The sequence below is a fragment of the Quercus suber genome, unplaced genomic scaffold (genome assembly GCF_002906115.3).
Source record: "Quercus suber isolate HL8 unplaced genomic scaffold, Cork oak 2.0 scaffold_59, whole genome shotgun sequence".
In the NCBI taxonomy this organism is placed as follows: Eukaryota; Viridiplantae; Streptophyta; class Magnoliopsida; order Fagales; family Fagaceae; genus Quercus; species Quercus suber.
This window is the reverse complement of record NW_027069524.1, coordinates 1,159,923-1,173,444: the sequence shown is the minus strand read 5'-3', so window position 1 is coordinate 1,173,444 and position 13,522 is coordinate 1,159,923. Positions and strand designations below refer to the sequence as shown.

Genomic DNA, 13,522 nt, shown 5'->3' with positions numbered 1-13,522 from the left:
TGACTGGGTTTTAAAGTAACTGGTTGATGAGTGTTTTGATCAATGGCTTAGCTGTTTGTGTTTGTTTTAGTTCATTGTGTTTTACCTTGTAACTATTTTATGTGATGCTGCTCATTTTCATTGCACATAACTTTTGTCCAGTATCTTATACTCTGCCTCTGATGTCATCTCTTTTGCACATCAACATTACATGGGATAAAAATATGTTTTTAAATACCTTTTTTGAACTTCTGTATTTTTTATTACAGCTCAGTATGGGTTGCTTCTGATTTCAGATTGATTTACTGAAATTGTTACGGCAATCCAAGTACTGGCAACGGTCTGGAGGTCGAGACCATGTAATTCCTATGACACATCCCAATGCATTCAGATTTCTCCGAGAACAGGTTAATGCATCTATTCAGATTGTTGTAGATTTCGGCCGCTACCCCAGAATCATGTCAAATTTAAGCAAAGATGTAGTGGCCCCTTATGTGCACGTTGTGGATTCATTTAAAATTGATGACACTCCAGACCCATTTGAATCTCGCACTACACTTCTTTTCTTCCGTGGGAGGACATACAGGAAAGATGTGCGTTAATTTGAACCTAGTTGGAATAAAAAGCAACATCTAGTTCTTTAAAATCTATGTATGAAATTATAATTGATTAACATGGGTCTTGTAATGTTGCAGGAAGGCATTGTTCGTGTTAAATTGGCAAAGATATTATCTGGTTATGATGATGTTCACTATGAGCGGAGTGTTGCCACTGATGAAAATATAAAATTGGTATGTATTGGATTAATAGATAATGTATTAGTGATATCAAAGGTTTTTATTTTCATCATAAGCATCCATTGCTGCCTTCTTCTAGATACATTTCTTACCTTTTGATGCATGTTGCTACATGTAGAATTTATCAACATCATGCAATGTTTGTGGCATATAATTTCTGACCATAATTCCAAGAGAAAAGTTCCTGTACTTCCTTATAGTGATAATTAAGGTATATGCCCCCATGTTGAAGGAACATAGTAAACTTATTTCTTGTTGCACAGAATTGAATCTTCAAAAGCAGCATTTTTTACATTACATGAGTAAGAGTATCATGGTCAGCACTGTAAATGCATGTGATTGCATACTGTCCACATTTCTCATTTCTTTATGTATTTTTGTAATGCCAGTCCTCGAAAGGAATGCGTTCTTCAAAGTTCTGTCTGAATCCTGCTGGAGACACACCTTCATCCTGTCGCCTGTTTGATGCCATTGTGAGCCACTGTGTGCCTGTTATTATAAGTGATCAAATTGAGCTCCCGTTTGAGAATGAGATTGACTACTCCCAATTCTCTATATTCTTCTCTTTCAAAGAGGCACTGGAACCTGGTTACATGGTTAACCAGCTCCGAAAATTTCCTAAAGAGAGATGGATTGAAATGTGGAAGCGGCTTAAGGACATCTCCCATCATTATGAATTCCAGTACCCCCCCAAGAAAGAAGATGCTGTCAATATGCTATGGAGGCAGGTAAAACACAAGCTTCCTGGGGTCAAACTTGCTGTGCATAGAAGCCGAAGGTTGAAAGTCCCTGATTGGTGGCGGAGAAGATGATTTCAGAAGCCTGCTTTTGTGACTTTGTAAATTCATAGACATTTCATCATTCATGGTGAGAATCCTTTGAAGAGAAACAACCAAAGCTAGTAACAACCCACAACCGGCCAGTTAAATACACAGATTGAGTAACATTTTTTTTATTATTATAAATTTTAAGGTTTCTTTTATTCTGTGTCCTTAATTTTCTGTGTTTTACTGGATGACACCCTCCTCCTCATCCCTCAGTGTCAAATGAGTGACATTCTTTGATGCTTTTATTTTAATTTTTTTAGTGGAGAAAAAAGAATTGAAGGCCTCGGCTTAGCGCTGTTGTTTCTGCCTTTCAATAGTGCGGAAGTGAGGTCATAATAATGTAATTAGTACATGGATTGGTTATACATCCTATAGTCTGACAAAGTTGTTCCTTACTGGTTATAATTGTGTTTTTGGATATGAGGTTACGTAATGCACATTGATAAAGCTCGGTCATTAGTCTTAACATAAAAGTAGACTTCCTCCCCCACCCATCCTTCTTTCGGATAATTTGTTTTTAAGAGGGCAATTGCAGGATCTCTTTGGTTGCTCAATGCCGTTTCATATTAAAGCTTCTACTCCATTCTATACTGGCTATGCCATGATGTCTTTCCAACTAAAACATAAACTACTACTCAGCCAGTTTTTAGATTCTCTAAGTAAGATTACAGTAGGTCTCCCATTTCATGCTTCCGTATGATCAAACTATCACTTCTATTTTTTCTAATCCGAGTAAGGTTTCAAAGAATGCTCAAAAATTATTCTGGGGTACAAGAAAAATAAACCAGTAAAAGCTAAGAATATTCTCAAAATGAAAACCATGCAGTTGAAATATACATATTAGTTTCAGAGATGTTTTTCTATAACCAGCCAAACATGTCTTGTGGCATCTAAATCATTCAAAATGATGTGTACGTGAGATTTGTGTAGTACAGACATTGCCATTTTGGTGCTAGCATAGTGCATATCGATCAGAAGTACTTTAATCCCTAAATTGGGAACAACTAGAGGGCATAATTATGATCTTTACAAGTACCAATTTCAGCAAATAGAACTGCCTCTGGCGTCCATCAACAAAATCTTACACACGGGAATCTATCTGAGAAATAGACTGACTCTCAATTGCTCAGATTTATTGATAGCGTGCAAATAACACTGATCAAAGACTGCGAGTGGATTCTGTCTTTGTGACACCAAGTAGTGTAGAAGGAAAATCAATTGTCAGGGAGTTCTGTGTGAATGTGGATCCGATGCCACGAGGTGTTCAGAATTCCTCTCAAATTCCATATGAACTCCACGTTTTCGGGCTGAACATTTGCAGCTATATCAACCTGTCCATAATGAGACAAATACATGTCATTGCTGACAAACAAGAAAAATCATTGACATGGACCATATAGCACTTCAAACATGTCCCAGCAGCATAAATCCAATCATCAAGCAGTCGTTGTCATATAAATATACGTTGTATAGGAAGGATTGGAAGATTCCATGCAGACTACTAAGTCCATGGGTGTGCATTATGTATAGTGGTTACTTCTCAATCAAGAATTGATATTCCTCTGGCTAAGACACTTCAAATGAGAGATGTCCCCTAAAAATACATCCAAAATTTCCGAGACAATTTTGAATTCGGTTCTTGATTAAGATTTAGCTTGGTGGATCAAATATTGACCATCTTATTATTCTCAGAAAAGTAATGTTGATTAAAGAGTAGTAGTAACTTACTGCTTTAGCGACTATCTCAGTATTCTCAGATATTTCAACCTCGGCCTTAAAAAGCACCCATGCCCACTTGTCACTGCTTTTATCATCAGCAACATAAGGAATTCCTGTCTTTTGGTACCTGGACGCTTCCACCCATGTCTTGCCACTATCAAACGATACATCCACTCTCTCAATCCCTCGCCCACCTCCAGATACTGCTTATCCATGAACTGTTATCTGCATGACAAGTGATGATGATGGTAAGGAGAGGGAGAAGTCCTCATAGCAGACCAAATTTAAGCATAATTACTGGAAGCACCATCCACATTGAAATCAATTTTATGGCAGAATCCACGTTCATGAGCTCTTCGAAGTTTCTCATTGTGCTAAATAGAACTCTTGACCATGGAGAAGATCACATACCTTCCCAGGTTTCACTTTAGTGACATCCTCCAAAGAACAAATTACAGACTGCAAAATCCATTGAAGACAAATTTTAATCAATTATTGCTTCCTTGATGAAAGTAACTAACATGTTACTACTCATATTCTGTTATCACTGTTTCATCCTGGAATACTCTATTGAGCAATAACTTTTAAAATTAATACCCCTCACCAAGTTGATATAAGTGATCAAACATGCACACAAGGAAATCTGAAGGCATCAGGCATCAGCAAAGCTATGTATTCTTTATACGTTTGGCATTCCTAGACATGTTATGAGATCATAATTATTGACAGGACAATATATTCTAACTCAAGCAGCTGATCCTAGGAATATCCTTAATTCCTAAATAATAATATACCTGAACTGGGAAATCCATTTGCGGCCTTCGAGTAGACCAATCAATATTTTCCCAATTAATTTTGGGAGGAAACATTTTGTAGTCCTTTTGCATAAAAAAGCCCTGTTACACAGTAACGTTAATTTGCTCAATCAATTTTAGGAGATGCAAGAACAGGAAAGAAGATGGTGCAATTGGAATTATGACCAACCTGGCATTCTTCAGCAATTATATTAATGGAATCCAGCCATTTAACAGAGCGTGCACCTATAACACCAGGAACAATAACACACAGTGGATATCCATGATCCCTGTTTAAAGGCTTTGGAATGATAACATAGGTTATTAGGTCAAACTAATCATACTTCTTCCCTAAAAAAATAAGAGATATGTGGATGAAAAGAATTCCAACATAAGAAAAATTTTCATTTGTAACTAATAAGTCAAAAGGGTCAGGGACTAAAATGGCTACTTGTAAAGAAAAGAGTTCACTGTGACATATCAAGAACCACACAGAAACGTGAACTGGTGAAGAATTAAACAAAATGTTGCCTCAACTTCTCTGAAGTTGACAGCATGTTCAAAAAGAAGTAATTCTAGCATATAGGAGAAGCACATTACAAGATTGATAAATATATATTTGAGGGCAAAGAAATTATATTGCTCATATAATGCCAAATGCACATTTATTACATAACAACACAGAACCTAAGTAGATACATACTTAAGACACCCTCACCTCTCCATTCATCTCATACGCGAGTATGACCTCAGAATCAGAGGTCGTTGCCTGAATGAGTGGAATTGATGCCTTATATGGACCCCCATTTTCCTCCTAGAATGTTGACGTTGAAGAATTATCAACCTATGAAATTTAGTCCATGACAGAACAATGTTTAGAGAAAAAGAAAAGAAATTGCGGCTTACCTTGCACCTGTCCACACTTATAAACTCGACATGCTTTCCTCCTAAAGGGGTGATAGAAGCCAAATTAGGTATTCCTACAAGTTCAAGAACATCTGCCAGTTTCGCCCCACCCCAAATGGCTGAAAGCAGATATACTTTGAGTCAACAGAAGGAATAAGGATGCAAAAACCGCAGTGATTATAACTTTTGGGCTCAATTTTTGTTTAGGATAAACTTTAGTTACAAAATTAGTTGTACCTTAAGGTTATAATCTTACTCAATAAAATAAATATTACTACATATTTTGAAAATCTAAGCGTTGAATTGCATATTTTTTATGCATTTAATACACATGTCAAATTTTGTATCAATCGAATATTATTTATTATATAATGTATAATCTTATATTTTATACATAATTTTAAACTATAAAAAATTGCAATTTAAACAATTTTTTGATGAGATAGTTATTGTCCTTTAATTTTCTAGAAATTTTGCAAGCACGAAGGATATAAGAAGAAGATGTAATCCAACAGTGGATTTGACAAAATTCACCTCTAATAAAAAGATAATTTTATAGTTAAACTTTGTCCTTTTTATTTAAATACATTGTATACATTTTATTTCAAACCATTTAGAAGTTTCGGACTGAATTCTTGTGTATAATAATAAATGGCAAAGGATCACAAAAGTGTCCAAAGTTTATAAGCTGATAACAAAACATTCCAAAACTTGTGCAACAACAATGTGAAGAAAAGCAAACCATTTCCAATGGCACAAACATCCCAGCCAACACCTTTCACGGTTTTAACTTTGCTCATGGCTGTCCTTCTATTACCTGCACACTGTTTAACTCGAAACAAGGGAAATCATTCAGTTAATTAAATTTGAGCCCTATGATTGCAACAGAGAAATGGAATGTATCTCAGCCAACCCCAGGAAACCAATGCTAACAATAAGACACGCCATGAAACTTACTTGTAAAGTGGCTGTCACTATGTGTTTGGGTAGCTTCCTGTTTCACATGGAAAAAACCACACATCTATTGTAAGAAAGGGCATGGTTAAGCCAAAATTCACCATGGATTCACTAATTTTTTCTTGATTATTGTGTAAAAAATTTATTTATTTATTATTTTAAAAATGATTCATTAAATGCTAAAAAAATAGGAGAGCATTTACTGCTCCTTAAATAATGCCTGAAAAAATTCATATGTAGAGCTTGTAGGCTGTAGCATCATCAATTGAGGTGACAAGCTTTGTAGGGTTTGAATCCATCTTCTCCACTTGTTGAGAATTATTTTTTTTTTTATAAAAAAAATCATCTGTTAAGACAGTGACTTGTAATAGTAGTTGGAAATTTTACTTTTTAAATAAATTTATCATTGACAATATTTTTATTATGCATCAATTATAATCACAATAAACCGCATTAGCAATTGTGGAAAAAAGCTATGTCTCTAGACTTGTCATTATTGTTAATTTGATTTATTATCATATTTTATGAAATGAAAAAAGGAGGGTAAAAATTAAGCCAGTGGGTTGGTACTTGGTAGCCCCTGATACACGGAACAACTTCAAAGGGAAACTTCTTTCTTTGTCTCTCATTGATAATCAAGAACACGCATGTTTGTACAAGTCAATACTTACTTCATATCAGCAATAGATAATTCCATGGATTTTTCCACCAACCCACATATAGATACTTGGTACCTGATATATACATGTAACAAATAAGTTGTAGATGTCAATGAAATCTTATTAGAGATTTGACATTTAGAAGGTTTGAATGTAGAAACATTAAACCTTTCAATGTCATCAACTATAGGGACTGGCCCATGATTTCTCTTGTAGAACAAATCCACTGGGGTCACATAAGAGGAGGAAATTAAGGGAGAGCGTGAAGGCTCAGCATTGAATGGTTCCTGTATCAAAGATTTACAAAAGAAATTTTTTTTTATACTTCAAGCAAAAGGAAAAAAAAAAAAAAAACCTACCTAAAGTACGAAACTCTCCTAAACAGCACACATAATAGAGTAGAAAAAAAAAATATGAATATTTGGCGCCACATCCAAAGTCCAAACATATGACAAATATGTCACACTCTGAATGCACATACATACGTGCATACCCTTTGTTTGTGTATAAATATCAACGAAAACATTACCTTCCTCTGACTGTAGCTCCAAGAAAAAAGAAAATAGATTTTTATTTTTCTAACTATNCTCTCTCTCTCTCTCTCTCTCTCTCTCTCTCTCTCTCTCTGTGAAGTTTTTCATATGCTGATTGATATATTATAGTAGACATTTATACAAATAATATGACAAGAATACAATAAATTTTAGAGACATTATTGTAACTTCGTTGAATAATAGAACCACTCAATACTCTCAACCTAACCACGCAAAGGGGAACTACATATATAACTTGATAAATTAATATTAGCCAAATGAATATTAATTTCATATGAAGAATCAAATATCATAGTTTAGTCATAAAATTTAAGCAAAAAAAAAGTAAAATGTTTTTAAAAACAAATGTTGACTTATCTTGGGTAAAGTGATGCATTGTTAAGGATAAAATTTCAATTTTTGTTTTGAGAGAGAGAGAGAGAGAGAGAGAACTTATTTCCCGTGAGAGGGAAGGATATGTATGGCGGGTACAGATTTGGAAGATCGCCACTTTGCTCCGGTCAATAAATAAACATTTTAACGTTCTAGTTGTTTTGCTACGTGACATGGATCCGACTTAGAATTTTTTGTTTTCATTTTTTAAGGTTTGGACTCAAACTAACATGGGGTTTTTTTTTTTTTTTTTTTTTTTTTTTTTTTACATGGGAATTAGGGTGAGCTTGAACCTAGACGGGTTTATGAAGTTGGGGGGAGAGAGAGAGAGAGAGAGAGAGAGAGAGAGAGCAGTAATGGCCAAATAAATTTCCAACAACACTTTGATTGGTATAGCGAGAAAAACGAGGGGGGGGGGTGGAAGAGAAAGAAGAAAAGTTTTTTTTTTTTTGGGGTAAGGATTTTTTTTTAATAATTTTTTGGATGAAGGGATCGATGTCAAGAAAGCAAGGTTTTAAAAACTATTATGTGATTTTGAAAAATAATCTATTATGTAGTTGCAGTGGCGGGCCACATTGAAGTGACCACTCTGACCTGGATTTTTTTTTTTTTATATATATATAATACATTTAAAATTTTTATGATTTGTATACCTTAAAGGGAAAAAAAAGAAGTGACCATTCCCTCAAAAAAAAAAAAAAAATGGCACCAAAGAAAAACATTTAGATGAATATTTGGTTGGCTTCTTCTTCAGACCTTCATCGTTGTCTTCTTGGATGAAGCGATCGATGTCAAGAAAGCAAGGTTTTAAAACTATTATATGATTTAGAAAATAATCTATTATGTGGTTGTAGTGGCGGCCACGTTGAAGTGACACTCTAATTGAAAAAAAAAAAATTATATATAATACTTTAAAATTTTATGATTTGTATACCTTGAAAAAAAAGTGACCATCCGGAAAAAAAAAATTGACCACCAAAGAAAACCTTTAGTGAATATTTGGTTGGCTTCTTCTTTAGACCGTCATCGTCGTGCCTTCTTTTCTTTAATTGTTTATTCTCTGTTTTTTTTACTCTTAACGTAACAAATTACTGACTTTACTTTTTCTATGGGACCTTGGGGGGGGGGGGGGGGGGGGGGGAGTGGCTGTGTGTGGGAGAAGTAAGTGTAAGTTAGGCAACGTTTGCAAGGATTAAGAAAAATAGCATCTCAAGTTTTAGAAACTCGAGTTCTGGCAAAATAATTTTAGTGCGATCGTCTTATAGTGGCGTTTTTTAGTTCTATAGTGACGTTTTAAAGTCTATAATGGGTTTTTCTGCAAATTTTTTCTATAAGTGCATACAAGTTCAGGGAGCCTTATAGTGGCGTTTTAAGCTCTATAGTGACGTTTTAGAGCCCTATAGCGGCGTTTTCCGAAACTCGAGTCTTTAAAACTCAATTTCCACTTTAATTTTTTTTCCCAATCCAATTACAAAGCAAGAGTTAAAAACTCGAGTTTTATCATGGAACTCGAGTTTTAAACACTCGAGATGCTAGTTTTCAATATTGTTTTGAAACGTGACAACTAACTAAATTTTTTTATATTTATTGTTAAATGAAAAAAAAATTTGGACCTTGGGCCTAGTGTAGAAGGCTTTAAAGCCTACATTTTAAATTTAAATTATATTTTATATTACTTACTGAATTATTGTGATATTCACATCAACTCGGGCGTGCGCGCACACACACACACATATATATATATTTGTCTATTTTAGCATACTAATGAACTCTTTCTATTTTATATAATTATTTTCAAAACACCCAATCTTAGATTATTTATTTTTTACTACATATCGTTAAAGTATTATCTCTTTATCAAATATATATATATATATATATATATTTATGGAAAATGTTAAGACTATAAATTTTTTTATAACTTTTATCACAACTTGTTCACGTGACAAGTAATGAGTGGTGGGTCTACAGCTCCACCACTCATGACTTGCCATATGAACAAGTTGTGGCAAAAGTAGTGATCTTAGCATTACTCATTTTTTTTTTTTAATTCTTATAATTCATGTATATTTTTCTCTTATTTTTTTAAATTATTATTTTTCTATCAATTTACATAGCAGTAGTAACAATGTAGCCCTTTTTTTCTTTTTCTTTTTTATTTTATTTTATTTTTTATTTTACACAATTAAGCTTGGCTAATCTGATGTAGGTGAATTTTGGGGTTAAATGTAAAAAATAACCTTTAAACTATCTTGCATTAACCTATACTAGTATGTAGCCCGTGCTACCGCACGGGAATGAATATATTGTTAATCATGAGTTTATTCATGTTTAAAATACTCAGTTAAGTCTAAATTCATATTATTAACCAGAAAATTTCATTAACAAAACTTAGCAGTATATATATTTTATATTAAACTCGTATATATTGTATTTTGGTATTACCGCATGGGAATGGTTAATTATTGTGATACTATTAGTCAATTTTTTTTTTGTCTTTTTCGGTTTATAACAAGGAGGACAGAATTAGATAAAACAATAAAAATATATATTGCATTTTATTATTTAAGTGATGCTATTGGACCTTTTTAAATCAAACTAAATGTAAAACTTAAAGCAATGGGAAACAAACTATTTTCCCTAAGTTAATTTTTTCAATCCTCATAAATATTTAGATTTGTGATTTTTTTAAATTTGTACTTTCATGAAGCCACTAAACCGCATGATGAAAAAGAAACATGAATAATAATGAAGTCTATATTGTCATCAATCAAATACAATTAGTTCATATTAATCTTCTCCAAAAATTGCGGTTCAGTGACTACATTGTTTAGTTCCAAAGCCAAAGGAGTTGATGGATTTAGCAATTCTCCATGAACCATGGCTCCTTCCCTTTTTCTTGCCAGCAAACTCAAAGCAGAGTCTCTAGCAAATGCAAAACTCAAATATCTGGCTATATCTTATGCCCTTCCTGCTGGAACCCCATATACCATCCAAAAATCAATGTTATTATCAGTAGGAGTACAAAGGGAGTCATCATAAGCATATTCAAAGGGATTTTGAATTTAAACTTTAATTACGAAAACAATGTTTTATAACAATTCTAAAAAAGTTGTATAGAACAACCTAACATAAAAATTATATACATAAGAAATCAATAAACATATACAAATGTTATAATGAATTATAGAATCAATTTAAAATGTAAGATAAATATATATGGTACAAATATATAAATATAAGGTTTGTCAAGCAAGATGAGGTTTGGGAAGGGGAAAAAAAGTCTATCTACATCTTGTGATAATGACGAAGACACAGCAGGTATTAGGGTAATTTCTATCATTGATAAGGGTAATTTCTATCTTCATCTTCCGATCATGATGAAAATGCAACCACCAACAACCTATTATGATATAGCACATCCAAGGGAAATAATTAATAAATCAACCAAAGAATAAAACATACATACAGAAACATAAACAAAACATAACTCTCACTAAAGTGTTTTAACTTCCTTAGACAATGTGGCTCAAGCCACAGCAAACCCTTACATGTAAATTAATGGGGGAAAAAACCCAAACACTATGACACTTCACAGCAAAGATTGAATAATTATAAAAATGGAAAATAAATTGAATCGAAATTAAGTCAAAACATTTTTTTCACAGCAAATTTAGTAAAGAAAATTGAGTACACAGCACTAAAATAGTGAAAAATAAAAATAGAGATAATGGGAAATATACATTAAGTTTGAATTATAACACATCCTAGTAAAGAAAATTGTCAAAAAAAAAAAAAAAAAAAACCTTCAAATGATCCAAGTTCAATCAAACAAAACTATCAATTTATATAAGCAGAAAAGCTGACATGGTCTGCATTTTTTGCAATTTGCATACTTGTTGCTCTGAATTTCTCTGCGCGTACCTATTGCTCTGTTCTTCTCTACTACAATCAGCTTCTTGTTCTTTCTGTCTTCAGCTTCTTGTTTTGTCTATATTTGAATTTCAGGGCTGTCTTATATGTATTTGTTTTCATCTGTTATCAATAAATAGGAACAAAAATTTAATTTAGATCCAAAGTCTGCAATCTTAGCCCTATTGATCAAATATGGCCAATCTCATTCTACATTACAAAGTGTGTGTATACCAATGAAATACAATTTAAAAATCAAATTGACACAATCACTGTGATATGGAACTATACGTGGAAAAAATCTAATACACAGAAGTATATACTGGAAAAACTTGATAACAACGCTAGAAAAGAAACATGGGAAACGAAATTATAAAGGGAAAAAATGTTTCAACAAAAAATTTAAAACAGAATAAATAAAATGAAAGCTTTAAAGTGTAGAGATATACTCAAAACAAATTGAACCCAATTATCCAAAAGGAAAACCAAATCCAACACAAATAACGAATATTAAAAACCATTCATAACCCAAATTCCTTATTCAAAACCAAATCTAAGCCAAAAAACTTAATGCAATCCAATCCAGTCAAAATACCCTGACCTAAATCAGATTTGACCCCAAATTAAAAAATAAAAATAAAAGTAAAAAACCAAAAAACAGAGACTATACTGGTGGAGGGAATGGGTTTGACGATGGCAGAGGCAAGGACTGTCGCTTGACGCAGTTAGGGGCAGATTTCTCAATTTTTTTCTCTCTCTCTCCACTCTCTGTGCCTAATAGACTCATTCTCTGTGCCTAACAGTTAAAACTTAAAGCCTCAAATGGTGCAACATGCGGTGTTTTGTAACTTTCAAATTGTAAGGGTGGCAGGTTTTAAGTGGGCAATTTTCCTTACATGTCATAACAGCCTTAATTCCTGGGAAAGGCTGAAGCAATGGAAGTAAAACTAAAAGTTATATGAAAGAATTAAACTGGAAAGAATTAATCAAATTTGCTTTCCTATAGCTAATTGATTAGAAATATACCCAACTATTTCATTTTTCATCCTATTATAAGACTCAATGGAACTAAAAAAAAAAAATTGTCAAGAACTATATAAAATCATCTATCACCAAACACTCTACTTTACCCTTATTTTTGTCATATATCTGTGAGTCTCAAAACTGGGCAAAGTTGTAGATAAATGAATCAATCCTTGAGAATGTGCGCATGTTTAGATTTCTTGAGGAGAAACACAAATATTAAGAGTTGGATTCGAGAGTTATGTTTTGTTTATGTTTCTGTATGTATGTTTTATTCTTTGGTTGATTTATTAATTATTTCCCTTGGATGTGCTATATCATAATAGGTTGTTGGTGGTTGCATTTTCATCATGATCGGAAGATGAAGATAGAAATTACCCTTATCAATGATAGAAATTACCCTAATACCTGCTGTGTCTTCGTCAATATCACAAGATGTAGATAGACTTTTTTTCCCCTTCCCAAACCTCATCTTGCTTGACAAACCTTATATTTATATATTTGTACCATATATATTTATCTTACATTTTAAATTGATTCTATAATTCATTATAACATTTGTATATGTTTATTGATTTCTTATGTATATAATTTTTATGTTAGGTTGTTTTATACAACTTTTTTAGAATTGTTATAAAACATTGTTTTCGTAATTAAAGTTTAAATTCAAAATCCCTTTGAATATGCTTATGATGACTCCCTTTGTACTCCTACTGATAATAACATTGATTTTTGGATGGTATATGGGGTTCCAGCAGGAAGGGCATAAGATATAGCCAGATATTTGAGTTTTGCATTTGCTAGAGACTCTGCTTTGAGTTTGCTGGCAAGAAAAAGGGAAGGAGGCATGGTTCATGGAGAATTGCTAAATCCATCAACTCCTTTGGCTTTGGAACTAAACAATGTAGTCACTGAACCGCAATTTTTGGAGAAGATTAATATGAACTAATTGTATTTGATTGATGACAATATAGACTTCATTATTATTCATGTTTCTTTATCATCATGCGGTTTAGTGGCTTC

General features: G+C 33.0%; 1 protein-coding gene, 1 long non-coding RNA gene and 1 pseudogene across 4 annotated transcripts; 1 reads left to right on the top strand and 2 right to left on the bottom strand.

The window, feature by feature from the left end:
• The first annotated feature begins 233 nt into the window (after window positions 1-233).
• On the top strand, window positions 234-2,021 carry LOC136067121 (probable arabinosyltransferase ARAD1). Its single transcript, XM_065772451.1, has 3 exons — window positions 234-572; window positions 675-770; window positions 1,166-2,021. Exons 1-3 carry the CDS (start codon window positions 348-350, stop codon window positions 1,586-1,588), a joined length of 744 nt encoding a protein of 247 aa, XP_065628523.1. The 5' UTR covers window positions 234-347; the 3' UTR covers window positions 1,589-2,021.
• Window positions 2,022-2,406: 385 nt separating this feature from the next.
• LOC136067120 (sulfite oxidase-like) lies at window positions 2,407-6,922 on the bottom strand (annotated as a pseudogene).
• A 3,381-nt stretch (window positions 6,923-10,303) lies between these two features.
• On the bottom strand, window positions 10,304-11,753 carry LOC136067119 (uncharacterized). Of its 3 annotated transcripts, none has more exons than XR_010628644.1 (2): window positions 11,489-11,753; window positions 10,304-10,538 (listed from the first exon to the last, which is right to left on the bottom strand). It is a non-coding gene; the product is annotated as an uncharacterized LOC136067119 (long non-coding RNA). The 3 variants fall into 3 exon arrangements; XR_010628645.1 differs by lacking the exon at window positions 10,304-10,538 and adding an exon at window positions 10,692-10,967 and having other exon boundaries at window positions 11,461-11,753; XR_010628643.1 differs by lacking the exon at window positions 10,304-10,538 and adding an exon at window positions 10,692-10,967.
• Window positions 11,754-13,522: the final 1,769 nt, after the last annotated feature.

Bases quoted from the DNA above. Each gene is read 5' to 3' on its own strand.
- LOC136067121 (XM_065772451.1), top strand. From the start codon at position 348: ATGACACATCCCAATGCATTCAGATTTCTCCGAGAACAGGTTAATGCA. The intron at 573-674 runs GTGCGTTAATTT...GTAATGTTGCAG, and splicing joins GGAGGACATACAGGAAAGAT to GAAGGCATTGTTCGTGTTAA. The intron at 771-1,165 runs GTATGTATTGGA...TTGTAATGCCAG, and splicing joins CTGATGAAAATATAAAATTG to TCCTCGAAAGGAATGCGTTC.